Here is a 19,875-nt window from a genome sequence, read left to right as displayed (position 1 = left end):
TTCATTAACAGAAAGATAATATGAGAATGCACTATATTTTGTTAATTTCTATAATTTTGCAAAATGGCTGACTTATTTAAGAAAACACTCATAAGACTATATTTCATATTCTATTGCACTGTTTAATGAAAATTTTAGTAAAAACAGCATTGATGAGACTCATGAGGGAATATGAAACTATTTTTAATTCAAATCCAAATATGGATGAAAAAATATATCGTTGACATTAACTTAAAAAAAGTACACAAATGAAAATTTAAATAATTGGATTTACTATTAACGCAGCCAGTTAAAAAATAGTCATCTTGATTTCTTCCAAGCTATTCCAACAATTAGATTGTCCTTTGGTCTGAAAGCCATATTTGAATGTGTTCTATATACACAGTTGGATTTTGGCTTCTCTTTCGTCTTGCAAGTTCTTTTTTTCATGGTGTCTTCAGAGTGTGGCACAGGGATGGGCTTCCATGGAACGGGATTGCAGTAACTTGGTGCTGGGTATGAACATCCATCATAGTAACCTATAAGACATTAATTGCAAAATTGTCACAACAGTTGAATTGAATTTATTGTCACGTGTACTGAGGCACATTGAAAAGCTTTGTCTTGTGAGCAATACAGGCAGATCACATAGTTAAGTAGCATAGATAGTAAATAATAGGTAAACGCAGCAAAAACCAAAACACAGGTACAGACAAATGTTAAGTGTTTGTGAGTCCATTCAATAGTCTAACAACAGTAGGGTAGAAACTGTTACAAAACCGGTTGGTGCGTGTGTTCAGGCTTCTGTACCTTCTCCCCGATGGGATCTACATTGTTTCAAAAGGCAAATCAAAATTGTTGATACTCAAGGGAATTTTGCCTGAAGATATTCCAGACAACCCAAAAGAAAAGCGAAATACATGTAAAGCAGCAAGTTATTTAATATTTCCAGAACTGATGCAGCAGGAGTGCAAATAAAGTTCAGGAAATAATAGAAATACAATTTTCATTACTTTCTTCAAAAATACTATATCAATAGTCAACAGTTTATAGAAAACCAAAAAAAAAGCTTCCTTTCATTAGTGAAAATAAAAAAGTGTAGTTTGGTGCCTTGTGGTTCTCCCATGCAGTGTTAGATTCACAATTCGCCATAAGTTTTCCATTTCAATAAACTGTCAAGGAGAGATGTAGAGGCTAAAGTGCTTTACTTTGGGAAAGGCAAAGTCAATTAGAATAAAAAGGGTCCATTGTAAATAAACAGCAGCATTTCTTTTACACAAGTTGAAATTTGAAAGAAACATCTATCACCATATATGGCAAAAGCTAGCATATCCTCCAGTCCTCACACTAGAGAGAAATGTGAAGTCAAACAACAAGGGAAACTTAAACTTTGTGTGGATCTTCACAAACATTGATGGAAGCTGGAACACATTTGTCAAACTGGAGTGCAATAAACAGGAGACTGTTCTGGTTGTTATCAACCAAACAAGGAATGACAGCACTCGGCAACATCAAAGCACGGCTATAGGGCAGGCTTACTTCCACACAGCACAACAGCAGCCAGCAATGGGCAATCAAAACCAGCTGCGAAACAAAAGCTGCTGATCCAGCATCAGCAGCAGGATGGCACTCAGAAAGAACACGGCCCTGCAATCTCTGCAATGTTTTTCTGAAAGCTGTATGCACACATCCTGGTGTCCTACAGGCAGCTGTGTGAAATGTGATACGCTGGAGAAGCATGAAGTCAATAAAAGTCAAAAAGAGGAAGGTGTTTTTTTTTGTGTTGTTGAGTAGCAGTGAAGCTTAATAGCTGAATCCCCAGAAATTATTCCTTTCCTCACTGGATTAAATTAATGGTTAGCATTCGGATCACATAATTCTCAACACAGGTTGCCTTTTGAAATAAATATTTAAAAAACGATACCCAACAGCATGTTCCAGATCACGCAATTAACTTAAGAATTAATTCTTATAGAATATTTTGCAAAATATCACACAATGGGTTAAACTTGAGGGTAAGTAATAAATTGGCATATGAAGGATAATAATTTTTATAAAAGATATGGAATTCCTTTGCAGTCAAAGATCAATCAACTTTCAATATTACGTGTCTGTTGAATACAGACAAGAGCTGAAAAATGTGTTGCTGGAAAAGCGCAGCAGGTCAGGCAGCATCCAAGGAGCAGGAGAATCGACGTTTCGGGCATAAGCCCTTCTTCAGGAATTCCTGAAGAAGGGCTTATGCCCGAAACATCGATTCTCCTACTCCTTGGATGCTGCCTGACCTGCTGCGCTTTTCCAGCAACACATTTTTCAGCTCTGACCTCCAGCAACTGCAGTCCTCACTTTCTCCTAGTAGAATACAGACAAGATCCAACTGGCTGTTTCTGCCAGTCACAGACGACCATAAGCCTAGCCACACAAAGAAAATAATTGACTATATTTCCACTTGTTATGCAGATAACACACATGAAAATGTGTTGCAAGGCAATAACATATCTCAAGGTTAAGACATTCAAACTCCACTAAGTTCACTCACATCTCGCAAGTCTTCATAATCTTGCAACATAATACAAGCACCTTCCAAACTCTAAACTGTCCTATTTAATTTGTAATGAGTAAACATTTTCAAAATACAGAAAACTTACTGAATAACAATCTGAATAGAGCAGTTTGCATTTTACATGTTTCTTCAGCGGTAATATTTTTAACTACCATAGTTTAGTTTGAATTTCATTTGTGCAACTACAGTTTCAAATGGACGACACGCTTACATGGTTACATTTACTTTATTTAGATACAGATGGTCACACTTCAAGTCAGGTTTGCATTCCTAAAAATCACAACTTTAAGTGAATAGGAATCAATGTTAAAACTGCAGTTAGGTTTATTGGGCCTTGTCAGTAGAAAATAAATTAAAAGATTGTAGAGACATCCTTGAGGTTTTGGGGCAGAGAATAATGGCATGATTGGTCTGATGAAGTTCAGCAGTCCTCCTGCACTGTTGAGCCAGCTGTAAGCCGCAGTCTATTGTGGGGGCCCTGCATTCTAGCTGTTGAGGAGAGGGTAGACTGAATTAAGTTGAATTGAATTGATTGTCACGTGTACTGAGGCACAGTGAAAAGCTTTGTCTTGCAAGCAATACAGGCAGATCACATAGTTAAGTAGCATAGATAGTAAATAATAGGTAAATAGTGGCAAAAACCAAACCACAAGTAAAAGCGAATGCTAAGAATTGGTGAGTCCATTCAGTATTCTGACAACAATAGGGTAGAAACTGTTTTGAAACTGGCTGGTGCATGTGTTCAGGCTTTTGTACCTTCTCCCTGATGGTAGAGGTTGTAGAAAAGCATTGCCAGGGTGGGATGGATCTTTGAGAATGCTGGCGGCCTTTCCTTGACAGTGAGCCTGGTAGATGGAAGGTTGGCCTTTGTAATTGTCCAGGCTGAGTTCACCACTCTCTGTAACCCTCTCCGATCTTGAATGGTACTATTGCCATACCAGGTGGTGATATATCCAGACAGAATGCTCTCAATGGCGCAACTATAAAAGTTGGCAAGAGTATTCACTGTCATTCCAAATTTCCTCAGCTGCCTGAGGAAGGAGATATGTTGTTGGGCCTTTGTAACCAATGCATCCACATGAAGAGTCCAAGAACTTGTTGTGGATGACCACTCCCAGGAGCTTGACAGTCTCCACTCGTTCCACTTCTGTGCTGTTAATGTGTAGGGGGGGCACAAGTAACATCCCACCGAAAGCCAATAATGAGTTCCTTGGTTTTACCAGCATTGAGAGCTAGGTCGTTCTCAGAGCACCATTTTTCCACCTCCCATCTGTAGCCTGTTTCGTCGCCATCTGAGATTCGACTGACTATAGTGGTGTCATCAGTGAACTTGTAAATGGTATTAGCCTGGTATTTGGCGATGCACTCATGGGTAAACAGTGAGTACAGTAGGGGGCTGAGTACCCATCTCTCGGGAACTCCAGTGTTGAGCGTTAGTGAAGATGAAATATTGTCCCCAATCTTCATTGATTGAGGCCTGTGGGTCAGGAAACTGAGGATCCAGTTGCAGAGAGAGGGGTTTAGTCAGAGATGACTAAGTTTAGTAATCAGTCCCGAAGGGATAATAATGTTGAAGGCTGAACTGTAGTGCGTGAGTAGGATTCTTACACAGCTGTTCTTGGTGTCAAATGTTCTAGGGAGGAGTAAGGGGCAAGTGATATGGCATCTGATGTGGATCTGTTGATCCGATAGGCAAATTGGAGTGGGTCAAGAGAAGTGGGGAGGCTGGAGTTGATTAATGCCATGATCAGCCTTTCAAAGCACTTCATGACCACCAAAGTTAGGGCCACTGGATGGTAGTCATTGGGACATGCTGCATGAGCCTGCTTTGGCACAGGGATGATGTTGGCCTTCTTGAAACAGGCAGGGACAGTGGCCTGCTGCAGGGAGAGGTTGAAGATGTCCGAGAAGACTTCTGCCAGTTGATCTGCACATGCTCTGAGTGCACAGCCTGATACTCCGTCTGGTCCCACTGCTTTCCTTGGATTCACACGAAGGAGAACTGATCTGACCTCTGATGCAGTGACTGTTGGGATTGGTCGACAGGACTTGTTAGAATGGGTGTTACCTCTCCACCGAAATTCTGCTCAAAGCGAGCATAGAAGACGTTGAGACGATCTGGGAGGAATGTGTCATTGTCTGCTATCTTGCACTGTCTCTTTTTAGAACCCGTGATGTCATTCGGTCCTTGTCATAGTCGCCGGGTGTCTGTCTGGGTCTCTAGTTTGGATCAGTATTGGTCCTTGGCTGTCTTAATGGCTCTGTGAAGGTCTTACTTGGATTCCTTATATTTGAGTGGATCTCCTGATCTGAAGGCCTCACGCCTGGCTTTTTAGCCGGTTCTGTATGTCCTGATTCATCCAGGGTTTCCTGTTGGGGAACACCCGGATTGACTTCCTCGGTATGCAGTCCTCCACACACTTGTTGATAAAGTCTGTGACGGTAGTGGTGTACTTGTCCAAGGTACCTGCGCACTGTTTGACATGGCCCAAGCAGCCAATTCCACACAGCACAGGAGTTGATTCTCTGCCTCCTCCGACTAGCACTGGACCTGTATCCACGAGGAGGCCTCCTGCATGAGTTTTTGCCTTGTAAGCTGGGAGAAGAAACATGGCATTGTGGTCGGAGTTCCCGAAATGAGGGCAGGGGATGGAGCAATAGGCATCTTTCACAGAGGTGTAGCCATGGTCTAAAATGTTTGGGGCCCTGGTGGGACAGGTAATGATCTGGTGGTACTTGGGCAACACCTTCCTTAGATTGGCTTGATTGAAGTCATCAGTTACAATAAACAGGGCCTCAGGGTGTTAGTGGTAGAGTACAGCACATCCCGACCTTCCTCAACCTTTGCTTGTGGCTTTTGTACAGTTAGTATAGCAGTGGTAAATTCCTGTGGTAGATAGAAGGGGCAGTATTTGATGGTGAGGAATTCAAGGTTTAGGAAGCAATGGCTGCCCAGGTTGCAATTTGCGTGCACCACAAATTGATGATTAAAAAGCAAACCCCTCCACCCATCTATATTACCCGAGGATGCTGTACGGTCCATACGATGGATAGGAAAACCATCACTTGAAGTGCACAGCTGAGAGAATGGATGGGTTGAGCCAGGTTTCTGTGAAGCAGAGTGGTGAACCTAGTCATGGTCAGTGCTCTGCAGGTCAATGGGAGGGTCGTGCTGCTGAGCTCAAAAGTAGCTGGCACCTTGTAGACTGACTTCATCATATCCCTGAGGACAGTAGCATTTCTCAGGCAAAGCTACCAGTTAGTAACTGTGGTATGGTCAGGTGGCATCTCTAATGGGTGGTCTGGGGCCTAGTGGGTGTAGTTCCTGTTCCAGAACTCAGACAGTGGTGTGATACCTGGAGAAACCACAAGTCAGAAGGCTTGGAGAAGGAGATGTCATGTCAAACTTGTGCCAGTTGGATAAGGTTATGCAAATGTTATAATGAATCTAGTGTCACTAAATGAGGTCTCTGGTCCACACAAGCTACGGATGTTAAACTGAAACAATGCTAAACAGAGTGACTTTAAATATGGACCACGTGGAGAGGAAAATGACACAAACCTGTGAGTTTACCATTAGCATAACCAAAGCTGCTTGGGACAGTCCGAGGCCTGTTTTTGACCTTTTCTAACCACTCTTGGTAAACCTTGTCTGCCTTTTCCTTCCTTTCTTGTGTTTCAGCTATTCTTTTTTCTTCTTCATCCTTAAGATATAAGACAAAATAAATAATATTTGCAGTTATCACACAGCTATTGATTACTGATCGAAATCAGAGCCATCAGGGCAAGCAATTGTTCTCCTATTTGAATGCCTTGATAACACGGAGACCATATGGAGACCAACAGTTACTTAATTCAAGACAGAGAGGCAGAACAGTGCTGATGGTAATATATCGGAAGCAGAAACTGTATGTGTAATTTTAAGTCTAATTATAGTCCAGAAAGCATTTACAATATCCTGTTATTTGGATCCTGCAACTGTTGCATTTAAAATTTTAATCCCGTACATAAAATTATGGGATAAAATGAATTTTAATCTAATACAATTTTACAACGTGACACTATTTAAGCAGATTCTTGATAACACAGTCAAGAATAACACTACTGAAAAATAACAGGAAAGATAATCCTACCTTTTCTATCCTTTTTGTCTCCATTTCATGCAACTTCTTTTTCTTCAGCCATTCTTGAAATTTTTCACCTGCTTTTCCTGCTACGAGCCGTCTTTCTTGTTCCTTGGCTTTTTTTTCCTCTTGTTCTTTGTGATGCTTTATTTCTTTTTCCATTTTCTCCTGTAACCAATAAATTGGCCACACAATAAGCATATGTAAAAATTCATGCAAATTTTCTTCACCTGCAACAGGCAGGTCTTTACAATAGGATATAGAGATGCAAGTATTATGATGTTAAAAAAACAAACTTATTTATGTCCCTGTAAAACAAATAATTCTTAATTTGTCATATCCATGGAGATGCGCAATGAGAGCAGAGATGTGTTTCATCTCATATATATCAATAATAAACCTGATAGGACAATCATGTAACTCTCCAACTGTCAAAAATCAAGATCTTATGTAACATTTTTTCTTCCAGTCACAGCTGAGTGCAAAGCAATGTACTGCAGATCCACGTCTACAGTAGAATACCAAGAACGTGCCGTCCCTCGGTTGCAAATAGTTTCCATTCTTGAGTGCATTGTTAAGTCAATTTGGATGAAAGTCAGAACATAATACAAGACAACATAAAATACCCACTTGTAAGTATGAGGACATATTTGCATGCAATGTGGAAGCAGGCCAGTCAGCCTGTCGAGTCCACAATAACCCACCAAACAGCATCCCACCCAGTCCCACTCACCCACCCTACCTTTATTATCTTGACCTGGTATGAATATGTATCTGTGTGTTTGGGATGAAGGGAGATATAGTTTAGATCTGCATAGTAGCTTAGTTGAAAACACTTTTTTATTACTCATTGTAAGAATATATTTTGCCTTCAATATACATGTGACTTTTATTTTATGTGAGAAACCTGGTGAATGTCTCTTTTGTTCTAGTTAACACTGATAAAGAGAAACAAAGAGGGCAGTGCTAAGTTGGAGGGTTGGATCTGGGATGAGGTGGGGTGGGAGGCGAGATGAGGAAAGTGGTGATTAAATGAGATTGTTACACTTTTGGTACATCTTGTTGAGTAGTAGGGCTTGATTTCCATAGCACTCCTCCCATCAGTCTCACAACACAGATCGTAAATAAATCAAATACACATGCATGAGCAAACAGGAACTCAAGTACTGCTTTGAACTTGTAGCCTTAAATATTTGGTGGATCAGATTATTGAAACTAATTTTAAATAGAAGAGCTAGACCATAAGAGAAACACGATAACCCATTAATTCTATGTTAAAAATCATGCAACGATTATAGTCCAATAGGTTTATTTGGAAGTACATGTTTTTGGAGCGCTGCTCCTTCATCAGGTAGCTATTGGCCAGGATCACAGGATACATAATTTATACTAAATTAATTCTAGGTCAGATTCAAACTAAAGCGTCAAACTAATGTGTAATGTTAAAATCAGTGATTTCTGCAGTTCCTTTCAGGTCTGAACACTGAAACTACTTCACTTTATAAAATAATTTCACACCTACATTCTGATAAATTCATAGGCAACATCGGAGTTTTTTGGCCCACTATGTTATTTTTGGGAAGTTCTAAATGAAAACATTCTTATTTTTTCAAAACTCTCCACCCATATCTAATTCTGAATTATGTACCATATACTCAATTACCCTGGTCTTCTTAATTAGATCCAGTGGTTAGAGTCATAGTCATAGAATCATAGAGATGTACAGTATGGAAAGAGACCCTTTGGTCCAACCCGTCCATGCCGACCAGGTATTCTAAATTAATCTCAAGCTCAAATGATTCCAGAATCTTCACCCTCAGTCAAGGTTCCGTAGTCATGGCATCATTTACACTACAATCTCAAGATCCAGTTTGCAATGGCTCCTCACTTGAGTGTTGCCTATTTTGCCCTTTTCCTAATTTTCAGTAGCAGAGTTCTCACCTATGAGGAGCCTGCAATCTGAAATTACCTTTCTAGAACTGTCCACCTAAAATTTTATGTATTTTAACTAGCTTCAATTGCAATTTATGAGTAATAGCCCATTTTCTGAAATGCAAAATTGTCCACTCTCAGAAGCCAGTCCATTGGTAGCAGTCCTGTACAAGTTAGAAAGATGCAGGTTAAAACTTAACCCTCAGGATTTAAGCACATAACTAAGGCTGACCAGAGCAGTGGTTGAAAAATGTGGCATTGGAAAAGCACAGCAGATCAGGCAGCATGAGTGGAGCAGGAGAATCGATGTTTTGGGCATAAGCCCTTCATCAGGAATTGGAGGGGGTGGAGGCTGAGTTTTAAATAGGAGGGTGGGGTGGGGAGTGGGGGAAAGTAGCAGGAAAGGCAGTTGCAGATGGGGAGTGATGATCATAGGTCAGAGTGGAGCGGATAGGTAGGAAGGAAGATGGACAGGTGGGACAATTCAAGAGAGCTGTGCCACGTTGGAGGATTGGATCTGGGATGAGGTGGGGGGAGAGGAGATGAGGAACCTGGTGAAATCAACATGGATACCATTTGGTTGGAGGGTCCCAAGACAGAAGGTGAAGCATTCTACCACAAGGTGTCAGGTGGCTAGGATTTGGTGGTGGTGGTGGCCCAGGATTTGCATTTCCTTGGTGGAGTGGGGGAAGAAGTGATCGGCCACAGGGCGGTGGGGTTGTTTGGTGCGTGTATCCCAGGGATGTTCTCTGAAACGTTCTGCAAATTGGCGTCCTGTCTCGCCAATGTAGAGGAGACCACATCCAGAGCAATGGAGGAGTAGATGAGGTGTTTGGATGTGCAGGTAAATCTCTGTCGGATGTGGAAGGATCCTTTGGGGCCTTGGTTGGAGGTGAGGGGGAGGTGTGGGCACAGGTCTTACGCCTCTTGTGGTAGCAAGGAATGGTGCTGGGAGTGGAGGGTAGGTTGGTGGGGGGCATGGACCCATCGAGAAATTCATGGCGGGAATGGTCTCTGCGGAATGCTGATAGGGGTGGGGAGGAAAATGTGTCTCTGGTGGTGGGGTCAGACTGGATGTGGTGGATGTGTCAGGTATGACTCCAACCAGCAAAGAGCTTGCCCCCAGTATCCACTGATTTCAGTTTTGCTAGGGCTCTTTGATGGCACACTTGGTTTAATGTGACTGTGATGTCACTCTCACCTCACCTCTGGAACTCAGCTTTTTTTCCCCCATGTTTGAACTGAGGTTGTAATGAGGTCAGAAGCTGAGTGACGCTGGGGGAACCCAAACTGGGTGCCAGTGAGCAGGTGTGGCTTGATAGCACTGCTGACGATGTGTTCCATCCCTTTACTGATGATCAAGAGTAGACTGATGGAGCGGTAATCAGCTGAGTTGAATTTGTCCTGCTTTTTATGTACACGACATACCTGGGCAACTTTCCACATTGTTGGATAGATGCCACTGTTGTAACTGTACTGGAACAGCTTGCTAGAGGAGACTATTGCTGGAATGTTGTCAGGGCCCTTATCCAATGCCTGCAATTATTTCTTGATACCACCTGAAGTGAATCGAATTAGCTGAAGACTAGTATCTGTGATGCTAGTGACCACTGGAGGAAGCCACAATGGATCATCCATTTGGCACTTCTGGTTTCATTTTGCTGCAAATGCTTGTATAAACATTTGCTTCAACAGGATGACACCTCATCTTTAGGTATGCCTAGTGCTGCTCCTGGCATGCGCTCTTACACTCTCCATTGAAGTAGGCTTGATGGTAATGAGTTGGGGATGTTGGGCCATTACCTTGCAGATTGTGCTGGAGTACAATTCTGTTGCTGTTGATGGCTTACAGTGCCTCATAGATGACCAGTCTTAAACTGTTAGATCTGCTCAAAGTCTGTTCCATTTAGCACGAGATAGTTCCACACAACACAATAGCGGGTATTCTCAATGTGAAGGTGGGACATGCCACACAAAAAGCAGTGTAACACCACTTACGACGAGTGTCAGGTAACTTGCTGACTACTTAAAAAGTGCAATAATCCTTCAACAATCCTTGGTTTTCAAAAGAGTTCTTTTCCCACTTCAATACACAATAAAAATATCGAAAAGTTAAGAAAAGGTCTTTACAATCACTTAATTTAATGTTACTTACAAACTTGTTGACTACCAAAGCTATTATAAATAGAAAGTCAGATGATACGAAATGCTGGAAAGTTTTACAAAGCAAGTTCAGTAGTTATAGAGATTATAGTATCCAAAAAGACAACTAGAGGTTGAAGCAAGGAAAGAGGAGTTAGTGCTGTTACTATGAAGAGAATAGTGAGTTAACAGAGGAAAGGTTAAAAAACAAACTCATGTCATTTATCACAACTAAAGACATGAGTCTTGGAGTATTTGCAGCCATGCCTTCAGCTGTTGAGACTCTAAGCACTAGGATTCCTGTCATGGAGCTCATTATCCCTCCTCCTCTCTCCTCTCAGTTAAGTTGCCTCTCTAATCCTACCTCTGATATAGAATCTAGATATCTCCCCTCATAACTCATTAAGCGGCTCAATGTCAAATTTTTTTTTGATAATTTTCTTGTGAAGTAACTTGGCACATTCTACATCAAAGTCGCTACATAACATAAGTTGTTGACTTAAAAAGCAAAGAGTTTTAAAACAAAACCTGGATTAGTACTAAAAGAAGTGACAATTTTTAAAAAAACAAGGGAGTGCAAGAAAAAAAGGCCAGTGACAGAGGCTAAAAGAAACAGCAGAGTTGAGAATGGGAGTTAATGAAACAGCAAAGATCTGCTTAAAAACACTCAAAAGTAACACCAAAGAAACACATACACACACACACACACACACACACACACACACACACACACAAACACAGGTGCAATAGTTCAAGAAAATAGCTGGATTGACATATACAAATATGGAAAGTGCTGTGGGGTCAGCTCTGACATTATGAACCTACAGCCTATCACAAAGAAAGATTAAAGCAACAAAAAAAAACAGCCATAGCTGATGCAAAATTACCAAGTCCTAGGGCTATTTAAAAAAAAATACAGTTCCTATGGAGTTCTGGTGATCTGCTTATCAACATGAGAAGGAAGCCGTTTTGCTTTCTTTCCACTGATAATTTTTAATTTATTCAGTGCAAGGCAAGCAACTGAGTCTACAAAATGTTAAAAACCTGCAGGCTCCTTACCTGAAACAGGTTTAGAATGGGCTTTAAGGGAGCTCCCTCCTGTCTCATATGCTTTTATTAGTGACATTCCCCTCCAGCAGAAACAAAACACTTTGCTTTCATTTGAACAAAACTGAGTTTTATCTTAAAAGTCCAGGAAGGGGTGCAACCCATACTCCAGCTGCTGCTGTACAATGAACATCCATCAAAATAGGAGTGTGCTTGGCCTCTGTTAATTGTATATTTCCATATAGATGCAGAAATTGAGAAATCTATGGAGCATTCCAAAATTAATATACTGCATGGAGGTATAGCACACAGGAATGTAGTCAATTTTGCTGAACATGTTCTTCACTCTAATCTGTGTGCATGTGAATTTAGAGTGTGCAGATCGCATGTTATTATTTGACTTCGACTCGATGAAATAGAATAAAGCTAATCTCCTGTTAAAACTCAAGAAAACCTGGCCGCTTGTGGATTTCATGATCATAGTACGTGAAATATTGATCAAATTGGCAAGTATACCTTTTCCATATAAACCTGACACAGCCAACCGGTGAGCAGAAAAAGGAAGCTGTTCAACTACAACTCACCTGATCATAACAGACCTTTCAGGTAATGCATATTCCAGATTTAAAAAGTTCATAAATTTTATCCATTCAACCTATTTTGCACCAACTATTACAATTTGAGCACTTTAGTTATTGATCCACACACAAGTCTGGGTGGGTTACCCTTCAGGGGGTTGGTGCAGACTTGTTGGGCCAAATGGCATGTTTCCATACTATAGGGAATCTAATCTAGTTGAAATAGTTACATCATAATTAATCTATTAAAGACCCTCAGATTTCGATCTCATTGGACCTGAGGGGCTGAATGGCCTACTGTATTCCAGTGATAAGCATCTTTCACGAAGTCTTCTTTTAATCTAGGCTGTTCCAGACGGAACCATTTCAACTTCTCTCATCTCTACATATAGCCAAAGTCATGTCATTGCTGGTATACTTCTGATAAGTCTCCTTGGCACCATTACATGTTGGAATAAAATTCCAAAGATTAAGATGAGGAGATCAAATTTACATTCCAAATGCAGTACTTTTACTTTATTTGGTCAAATTGATGTGCTTTTACCTTTTCATTTTTTCTTTGCACCCAACGTTTATGTTCAGCTTCTGCAAGAATCCTCTTCCTTTCACGTTCTTCTTCTTCTTTTAATTTTGCTTGTTTTAATGCCATCTCCTATAATTAAATAAAGCGTTTTTACATTTAAAAACCGTACAAAAATGATTTCATCTTTGGGTGCTTGTGAGAAACTTTTGTTGTATTTTATAATGCAAAGGTCAAAACATTGATCACGGAATAGTTAAAGGTGAGGAATCCTATACTATCCATCTTAATTGATGCTATCTAGAAGATCCAAATGCATTTGATCATCTAATTGCTTCTCTCTACTTCCCCTTCCATTCCCAACTGCAACACTTCCCAGCATGCTCAGCTCCTACCTAATGCTCAGTCTTATAGCTCCTTAGTTTAATCTACAATAAAGTATGTGCAGTGCTTGATGCATCAATGTTGTGGCTTGTTGGCTAATAGCAGCTACAACTGAGTTTCAACTGATGAAAGGCAGGCATCTGTATTGGCTACAACAGAATTTAATAGCTTAAATTCCTATTGCCACTAGAATTTTCCTCATCAGTTCAGGAGTTGTACCTTGAAGCATTAAAGATTGGTTGCCAAATAAATAAAGAAAACAGGCAGCAACAGAGCTTCACTATCCTAATAAAAATTGCAAGACTTTGTCAGAAAAAAATCTAATCAACAGTAACAACAACTTGGTTTAATTTCGGTTGAGACCTACATTACATTAAAAAATGGTCAAAATCCGATCACTGGTATCAGGAAAAATCCAAATTGAAAAATACAGTCCAATCTAACTTGATTGGACTGCACAATTTACAACTATCAAAAAATATTTTCTGGCAACAGAAAAATCAAAATTAATTTAATTATGCCAGTATGGGAGGTGATTTGTCACAGCAAGTAAACTGGTTTACATTGAAGCTAGTTCAAATATACGCTCAATTAAATTTGTGGATCTCGAGAATTCAGCTCAACAGATTTCACTTGCTGAAGATTGTCCTTGAAATTATTTTTATTTGACACAAACAGTCTGTAATTAAAAAGTAGCCAGTAAATTGGGTGAAACAAGCATTTTGTTTGAATTTCATCATAACTAATCCATTATATAACCAATAATATTATTTATAGATGTTTGTCTTTATTCAATCATCCTTAGCTATTCTTTTGGTTTCAGTTCAGTAATCTAAAAACAAAGAACAATAAGGCAACAGTATAATTCACTATAAACCCACTCAGACGCACTGTGTCATTTAATCTTTCAAATTTAGTGGCATAGGCACATGAACTGAAAGACTTGCCTGTTGAAATTTGTTCTGTATTTTTATGCGTTCTTCCTTTGCTTTCTTGATAAGCCACTTCTCCCAGGCAGTAAGATCACCTCCCTTATAGTGTTGCTCTTCCTCTTCACTGAGTTTGTCCTTACTTAATGAAGCTTTAAACCTTTGGAACAAAGTAATTCTTTATTACAGAGTTTATATAATGTCTGCAGCAGTCAGTGTATTAAGTGCATGGAGCACTTGAAAATATACATGCAGGAAAAATGTAAGAGTCATACATATCTTACTTTTACAGATCCTTGATAACTTACACAGAGGTACAGAGCAATTAGTGATTTTCAAACTACACTATCAAGCAATCTGGGAGCATTGCACAAGTTGGATAAGAAACAACAGATCATTCATATTATTGTTATCAAAGGCCAGTAGGTATAAAGGTACCAAGCTGACACTTATTTTAGAGACTGGATTGTGAACTAGAGGTATGTGGGTTTTGTTCTGGGTTTTATAATTCAGGATTATGCAGAATGTTTAATAATTAATTTGTTACTCATTCTGGAGCCATGAGTTTTAAAACCAGGAAACGAGAGAGAGAGCGAGAGAGAGAGAAAGACAGAGAGAGCTCTTAGCTTAATAAGATTTATAATCAGACAGAATAAACATTGAAAAGCATTGGCTTGCTTTCAGTTTAGAAGAATCAGGAACTTGTTTCTTCGCTTAGGAAAAAACCCATAAAGTGCAGATGTCCTGGTGGCTTTGGGTGAAGAACATTTTCTCCTGAAGAGAGGAGTTCATTTGGAACAGTTGTGAAATACGTTATTTCGGTGTAAGAGTTTTAAGTTGAAATTTCATGCCAGAAGTGTTTGGTTGGAACTGTGAAAGGATTCAAGAAAATTTAAGCTCAATGATATTAATAATCAAGGAAACTGTTATCAAACTTTCAAGAACGGGAATCAAAGTAAATAGCTAAGTCAAACCTAATAGATGTGATAGAGAAGGGAATGCTCAGAATTTGAGTACTCTAAATTCCCCAGTTAAATTCCCCACTTGTCGTGGTGGGATTTGAACTCATGCCTCCCATCGGTCGCCTAGACCTCTTACCAGAACAGTAACACAATTATTAGCTTATGGTATCTTTGTGTAGCAAGAACAAGAAAACTATGTTAGGTTCATTTCTGGTACCGATTCTGACCATATAAAAGTACAAAGTGTCCAAAACAAACTAGTTCAGTGCTGTGCAGTTAAAATATGTGTCATCCATTATTTGAGGTATAGTATTTGAAGAAACAATTAGTTTTAGCAAGAAAAAACAATTGTTTCAATTACTACAGGATTGGGTTTTTTTCAGTCTCAGATTATAGATCATTGAAATTTGCAAAATAGATCCTGAATCAGTAGAATTTTAAAACCCTAGAATGGATAGACAATCCATTGTGATCTGCAGATTTCATATCCTGGTTCATATACTTTTTGGGGCTGCAACATATAGATGTCTTATATTTAAACATTCTACTCTAAAGCTGAAGTACTGAATTGAAGGCAACAAATTAATTGTATACTTTCTCTTAAAAGGCGTTGCAGCCTTACGGGTTTAAAAGATGAATCACCCACTAAGACCACACCTAGTTGCCAATTAAACAACGATATCTATTCAACTATGTGGATGTATTGAAGTAATTAAGACAAATGTCATAAATGAAAGATTTAAAGTTCAGTGGCCAAAAAAGTAGTTTGATAACGGCATTCACCATCTGTGAAATCTCACATTTGGATACTATCTTTAGTTACAGAAAATTCTGGTTTACCTTTTTTTGGCTAAGCTGAACTAAAAGTATAATTTAGAAAATTTGAGTAATGATGAATTAATAACCTTTTGCAGATCTCACAACTGTTGAATGCTGTACCTGGATGTTTTTGGTCTGACTGCAGTAGACACCGTTGGTCTTTTTGATGGAATGCTTTTCTGTTTGCTTGCAGTAGATATCAATCCTCTATTTGATGTTCTACTTGCAGGTGTCATGGGGGCCTCAATATCCCCCTCCTCACTTTCATAACTATCATGGTAAATAGGAGAGAGCAGAGAAGTGGTGGAATCTCTCAAAAACTCCAAATTACAACTCCTGTGCAGACTTTCTCTTTTCAACCAATTGTTGTCTCTATGTAGAAACAGAACTGCAGATTAGAATTTTATAGACTTTATTCAGAAGAAGCATATTTCACAAAGTAATATATTATTTTGCAAACATTCTTGATGTTTCATAAAGGTCTATGACAACACAGTTCTTCCATGTCATGAAATGATCTAGCAATATCTCTTATGAATGTCACAATCCCAATGGCAAACACTGTTCAAAACAACCTTTGATACGACAGCAATTCAATCCAATTTTATTCACCACATTTTAAAACAGTTATAAATACACTTGCTATACTTGGAAATTCAGGCTGTAATTAAACAGAATAAGCCTGCAAACCAAATTCCAAGCTTGTACATTATCTACATGTAATCGAATGAACTGTAACCATACCTGCAATTGGTTAGTATGGAAATTATAGATTTAATGAAGAAATTAGGCCAATTTCTGAAGAAGAATCCCATTTTAGTTTCAGTTGGAAACTTTATTAAACTGAGTTTGAAAAAAATGTCAGCAACCAATCACTGAAATGGACAAGAATAAATGTAAAGTCTACATGTTGTTTTGTAAAAAGAATTAACTCAATAAGTATAATTAACAAATCAGAAATCTTTCAATTTTTTTTAAAACTACACATATATAGCTTTTCAGTAAAAATTAAACACTGCTGTGCTGAAAGGACTGTACTGTACATAGAGAACAAGTGAGAAGTGCAGATATCGTTGATTCATTTGATCAGATCCAAATCTGATCTGCAGAATCATATTAAAGCTAGAAGTAACCATCTTTGGCACTGAATTTGGTTACTTATAGACCAACTTTCAATGGGTTAACTGAAATATCAGCACAGTAAAAGGAAACATCAGCTTTGGCAATTATCTAATTGGCACTTTACAGATTTACAGATTACTTACAGTGTTGAAACAGGCCCTTCTGCCCAACAAGTCCACACCGACCCGCCGAAGCGCACCCACCCATATACCCATTCCCCTACATTTACCCCTGCACCTAACACTATGGGCAATTTAGCATGGCCAATTCACCTAACCTGCACATTTTTGGACTGTGGGAGAAAACCGGAGCACCCGGAGGAAACCCACGCAGACACGGGGAGAACGTGCAAACTCCACACAGACAGTCGCCTGAGGTGGGAATTGAACCCAGGTCTCTGGCGCTGTGAGGCAGCAGTGCTAACCACTGTGCCACCCACTTTGTTTTCCTAATGTTGATGGGACTACAGTGGTAACTGATTACAGTGGATCAGAAGTCTTGCAAAGAAGAATTGCTTTGGTCCCAGGACCTTGGTGCAGGAAGAGATGCTTCCTATAGTCGCACATCAAATTGCTCGGGATCTAAAGCTGGGGTGCTAAAATGCTGGACAAGGACTATCTGGAGAGAATGTCTCTCTGGGAAGTAAAGCTGGGTGTTCAACATGTGCATGGTGCTAGAGTCATATTGTAGGTAGCAAAAATGACACTTGACCTGGTAAATTCAAAATTGGCTAGAGGATGGCAAGGAGCAGGAGACATGGGCAATGCAGTAAAGGGGGTAGGTCAAACAGAATACTGACACTATTTTGTTAAAAATCACACAACAGGTTTATTTATAAGTACTACTTTCAGAGTGCTGCTCCTTCATTGGGTAACTAGTGAAGAAACAGCACTCAAAGTTATTACTTCCAAATAAACTTTTTGGACTATAACCTGGTATTGTGTGATTTTTAATTTTGTCCGCCTCAATCCAACACCATCACATCCACATCATGACAATATTACTGAGGCAGTTGAGGATATTGTTAACCATGATAGGAGAAAAACACAGATGTTCTCTTTTTTCCAACCTATATTTGCCTAAAAGGCAAAAATATACCTGGATTTCTTTTGCCCATGTGGAGTAGAAACTACTGGTTTTTTTGAGGCACTGTCTTTCCAACTGCTTGGCGTAGACTCTGAATCTCTGCTTGAAAGTCTGTCTGCCTGCTTGTTTGGAGACTCATTTTCCTCATCTTCACTTTCATAACTATCATGATAAATAGGAGAGAGGAGAGAAGTAGTGGAATCCCCTGAAGAGGATAAATCACAACCCTTGGATCGGACATCAATCTCCAACCGACCATTTGGCACATATGGTTCTGAATGAGAATCTTTTGTTTTCAAATCTTCTTTTTCACTTCGCGTTGAAGACATTCTTCACAGAAACCCGTCTGGTCAAAAATAAAGACAATCAAATTTAAGGTTTCAAAAAAACTTTTATTACAGATATGAAAAACAATATAAAAGACTGCATGAAAGTGAATGAAGGGGAAGGGGGGGGGAGGGGAAGGGAAGGGGGGAGGGGGGGAAGGGAAGGGGGGGGAAGGGAAGGGGGGGGGAAGGGGGGGAGGGGGGGAAGGGAGGGAGGGGGGAGGGGGGGAAGGGAAGGGGGGGAGGGGGGGAAGGGGAGGGGGGGAGGGGGGGAAGGGGAGGGGGGGAAGGGAGGGGGGGGAGGGGGGGAAGGGAAGGGGGGGGAGGGGGAAGGGGGGGAGGAGATGGGGGGAGGGGAGGGGACGGGGGAAGGGGACGGGATGGGGGGAGGGGAGGGGACAGGGGATGAAGGGACAGGGGATGGGGGGAGAGGGAGGGGGGAAGGGTAAGGGAGAGGACAGGTAGGGGAAGAGGAGGGGAGAGGGAGGGGAGGTGGGGACGGAGGGATGACGAGGGGAGGGTGTTTCTCTTTCCTCCGTCCATCTAACTCTCACTCACCCTGTCACTCTGAGTGAATTTTCTTGCGATCTCGCTCTCTCCTTTCCCCCGAGTCCTTGTCTCCCCGTGACGCTGCCTCCACTAATCAGGACGCACGTCCCCGACCGCGAGGACGCGGTTACGTCGTCTCCATGGTGACGAGCTGGGCCTAGTTCCCGGTGAAGCCTGTACCACAATAACGGCCCGTTCCCCCAGTACGACCCACTACTGCCATCATCGTCACCATCACACGGATCCCCAGTCTTCTCCCTCTTCACTCTGCATTCCGCCTTTAATCGTTGCTCTAAAATCTCATTTACTAAACATAGGTGTAAGCTGCTAGGCTCAGTTTGTGACCAAAAGTTATTTAAAATCTGTAAGACTGTGGCACCAGGTAGGTTGGCGCTAGTGACTGATTGTGGGTGGTCGGTCGGTTCTGAGGGGAAATGTGGTCTATTGACTGACTGCTTGTTGCAAAGTAAAGCAAGTAAGTTCATAAGGCATTGGAGCATCATGTGAGGTGGGAAAATATGAAACAAAATCAGAAATTTCTGGAAAAGGCTCAGCAGGTCTGGCAGCATCTCTGGGTTTCAGGTTCAGTGACCCTCCTTCAGAACTGATTATAGTGAGGAAGACGTTGGTATTTATGCTGTGGGTGCTAGTTGGGATGAGTAAACGAGAGATGGAGCCTAGAGAGAAAAACAGTTGAGCAGACAAAAGAATGGGTAAAGGTCAGGTCGGGGAAGCCAATAGTAGACAAACAGGAGGCTGGAAGAATGCAGCAAGCTGGGTAGAGTTAGGAGGTGGAGAAGTCAACGTTTTGGG

The 19,875-nt window shown here is 40.6% G+C and overlaps 2 protein-coding genes across 4 annotated transcripts in view; one reads left to right on the top strand and one right to left on the bottom strand.

The window, feature by feature from the left end:
- bbox1 (gamma-butyrobetaine hydroxylase 1) overlaps nt 1-7,580 on the top strand; it is a 346,924-nt gene extending 339,344 nt beyond the window's left edge. The window contains exon 10 of the transcript XR_015760109.1: nt 7,136-7,580. The gene's annotated coding sequence lies outside the window, so the exon portion shown is untranslated. The remainder of the gene's footprint in view (nt 1-7,135) is intronic.
- Nucleotides 108-19,633, bottom strand: ccdc34 (coiled-coil domain containing 34). Of its 3 annotated transcripts, none has more exons than XM_087996314.1 (8): nt 19,072-19,631; nt 18,200-18,533; nt 16,100-16,351; nt 14,217-14,358; nt 12,910-13,017; nt 6,676-6,834; nt 6,117-6,246; nt 108-518 (listed from the first exon to the last, which is right to left on the bottom strand). In XM_087996314.1, the coding sequence occupies exons 2-8, from the start codon at nt 18,514-18,516 to the stop codon at nt 301-303; spliced, it is 1,326 nt and encodes a 441-aa protein (XP_087852440.1). In that variant the 5' UTR covers nt 18,517-18,533; nt 19,072-19,631; the 3' UTR covers nt 108-300. The 3 variants fall into 3 exon arrangements, with proteins under 3 accessions (XP_087852440.1, XP_043561388.2, XP_087852441.1); XM_043705453.2 differs by having other exon boundaries at nt 6,105-6,246; nt 19,072-19,598; XM_087996315.1 differs by lacking the exon at nt 6,117-6,246 and having other exon boundaries at nt 19,072-19,633.
- Nucleotides 19,634-19,875: the final 242 nt, after the last annotated feature.

This window comes from Chiloscyllium plagiosum, unplaced genomic scaffold (assembly GCF_037043375.1).
Source record: "Chiloscyllium plagiosum isolate Xiang-an unplaced genomic scaffold, Cpla_swu_hap1 HiC_scaffold_18, whole genome shotgun sequence".
Classification (NCBI taxonomy): domain Eukaryota; kingdom Metazoa; phylum Chordata; class Chondrichthyes; order Orectolobiformes; family Hemiscylliidae; genus Chiloscyllium; species Chiloscyllium plagiosum.
Note: the sequence above shows the minus strand (reverse complement) of the source record. Positions and strands in the feature narration are given on the sequence as shown.

Excerpts from the sequence above, each read along its gene's own strand:
- ccdc34 (XM_043705453.2), bottom strand. The coding sequence starts at position 18,516 with ATGTCTTCAACGCGAAGTGAAAAAGAAGATTTGAAAACAAAAGATTCT. Across the intron at positions 16,352-18,199 it reads CATGGGCAAAAGAAATCCAG|AGACAACAATTGGTTGAAAA; the intron begins GTATATTTTTGC and ends GTTTCTACATAG. Across the intron at positions 13,018-14,216 it reads TACAGAACAAATTTCAACAG|GAGATGGCATTAAAACAAGC; the intron begins GCAAGTCTTTCA and ends ATTTAATTATAG.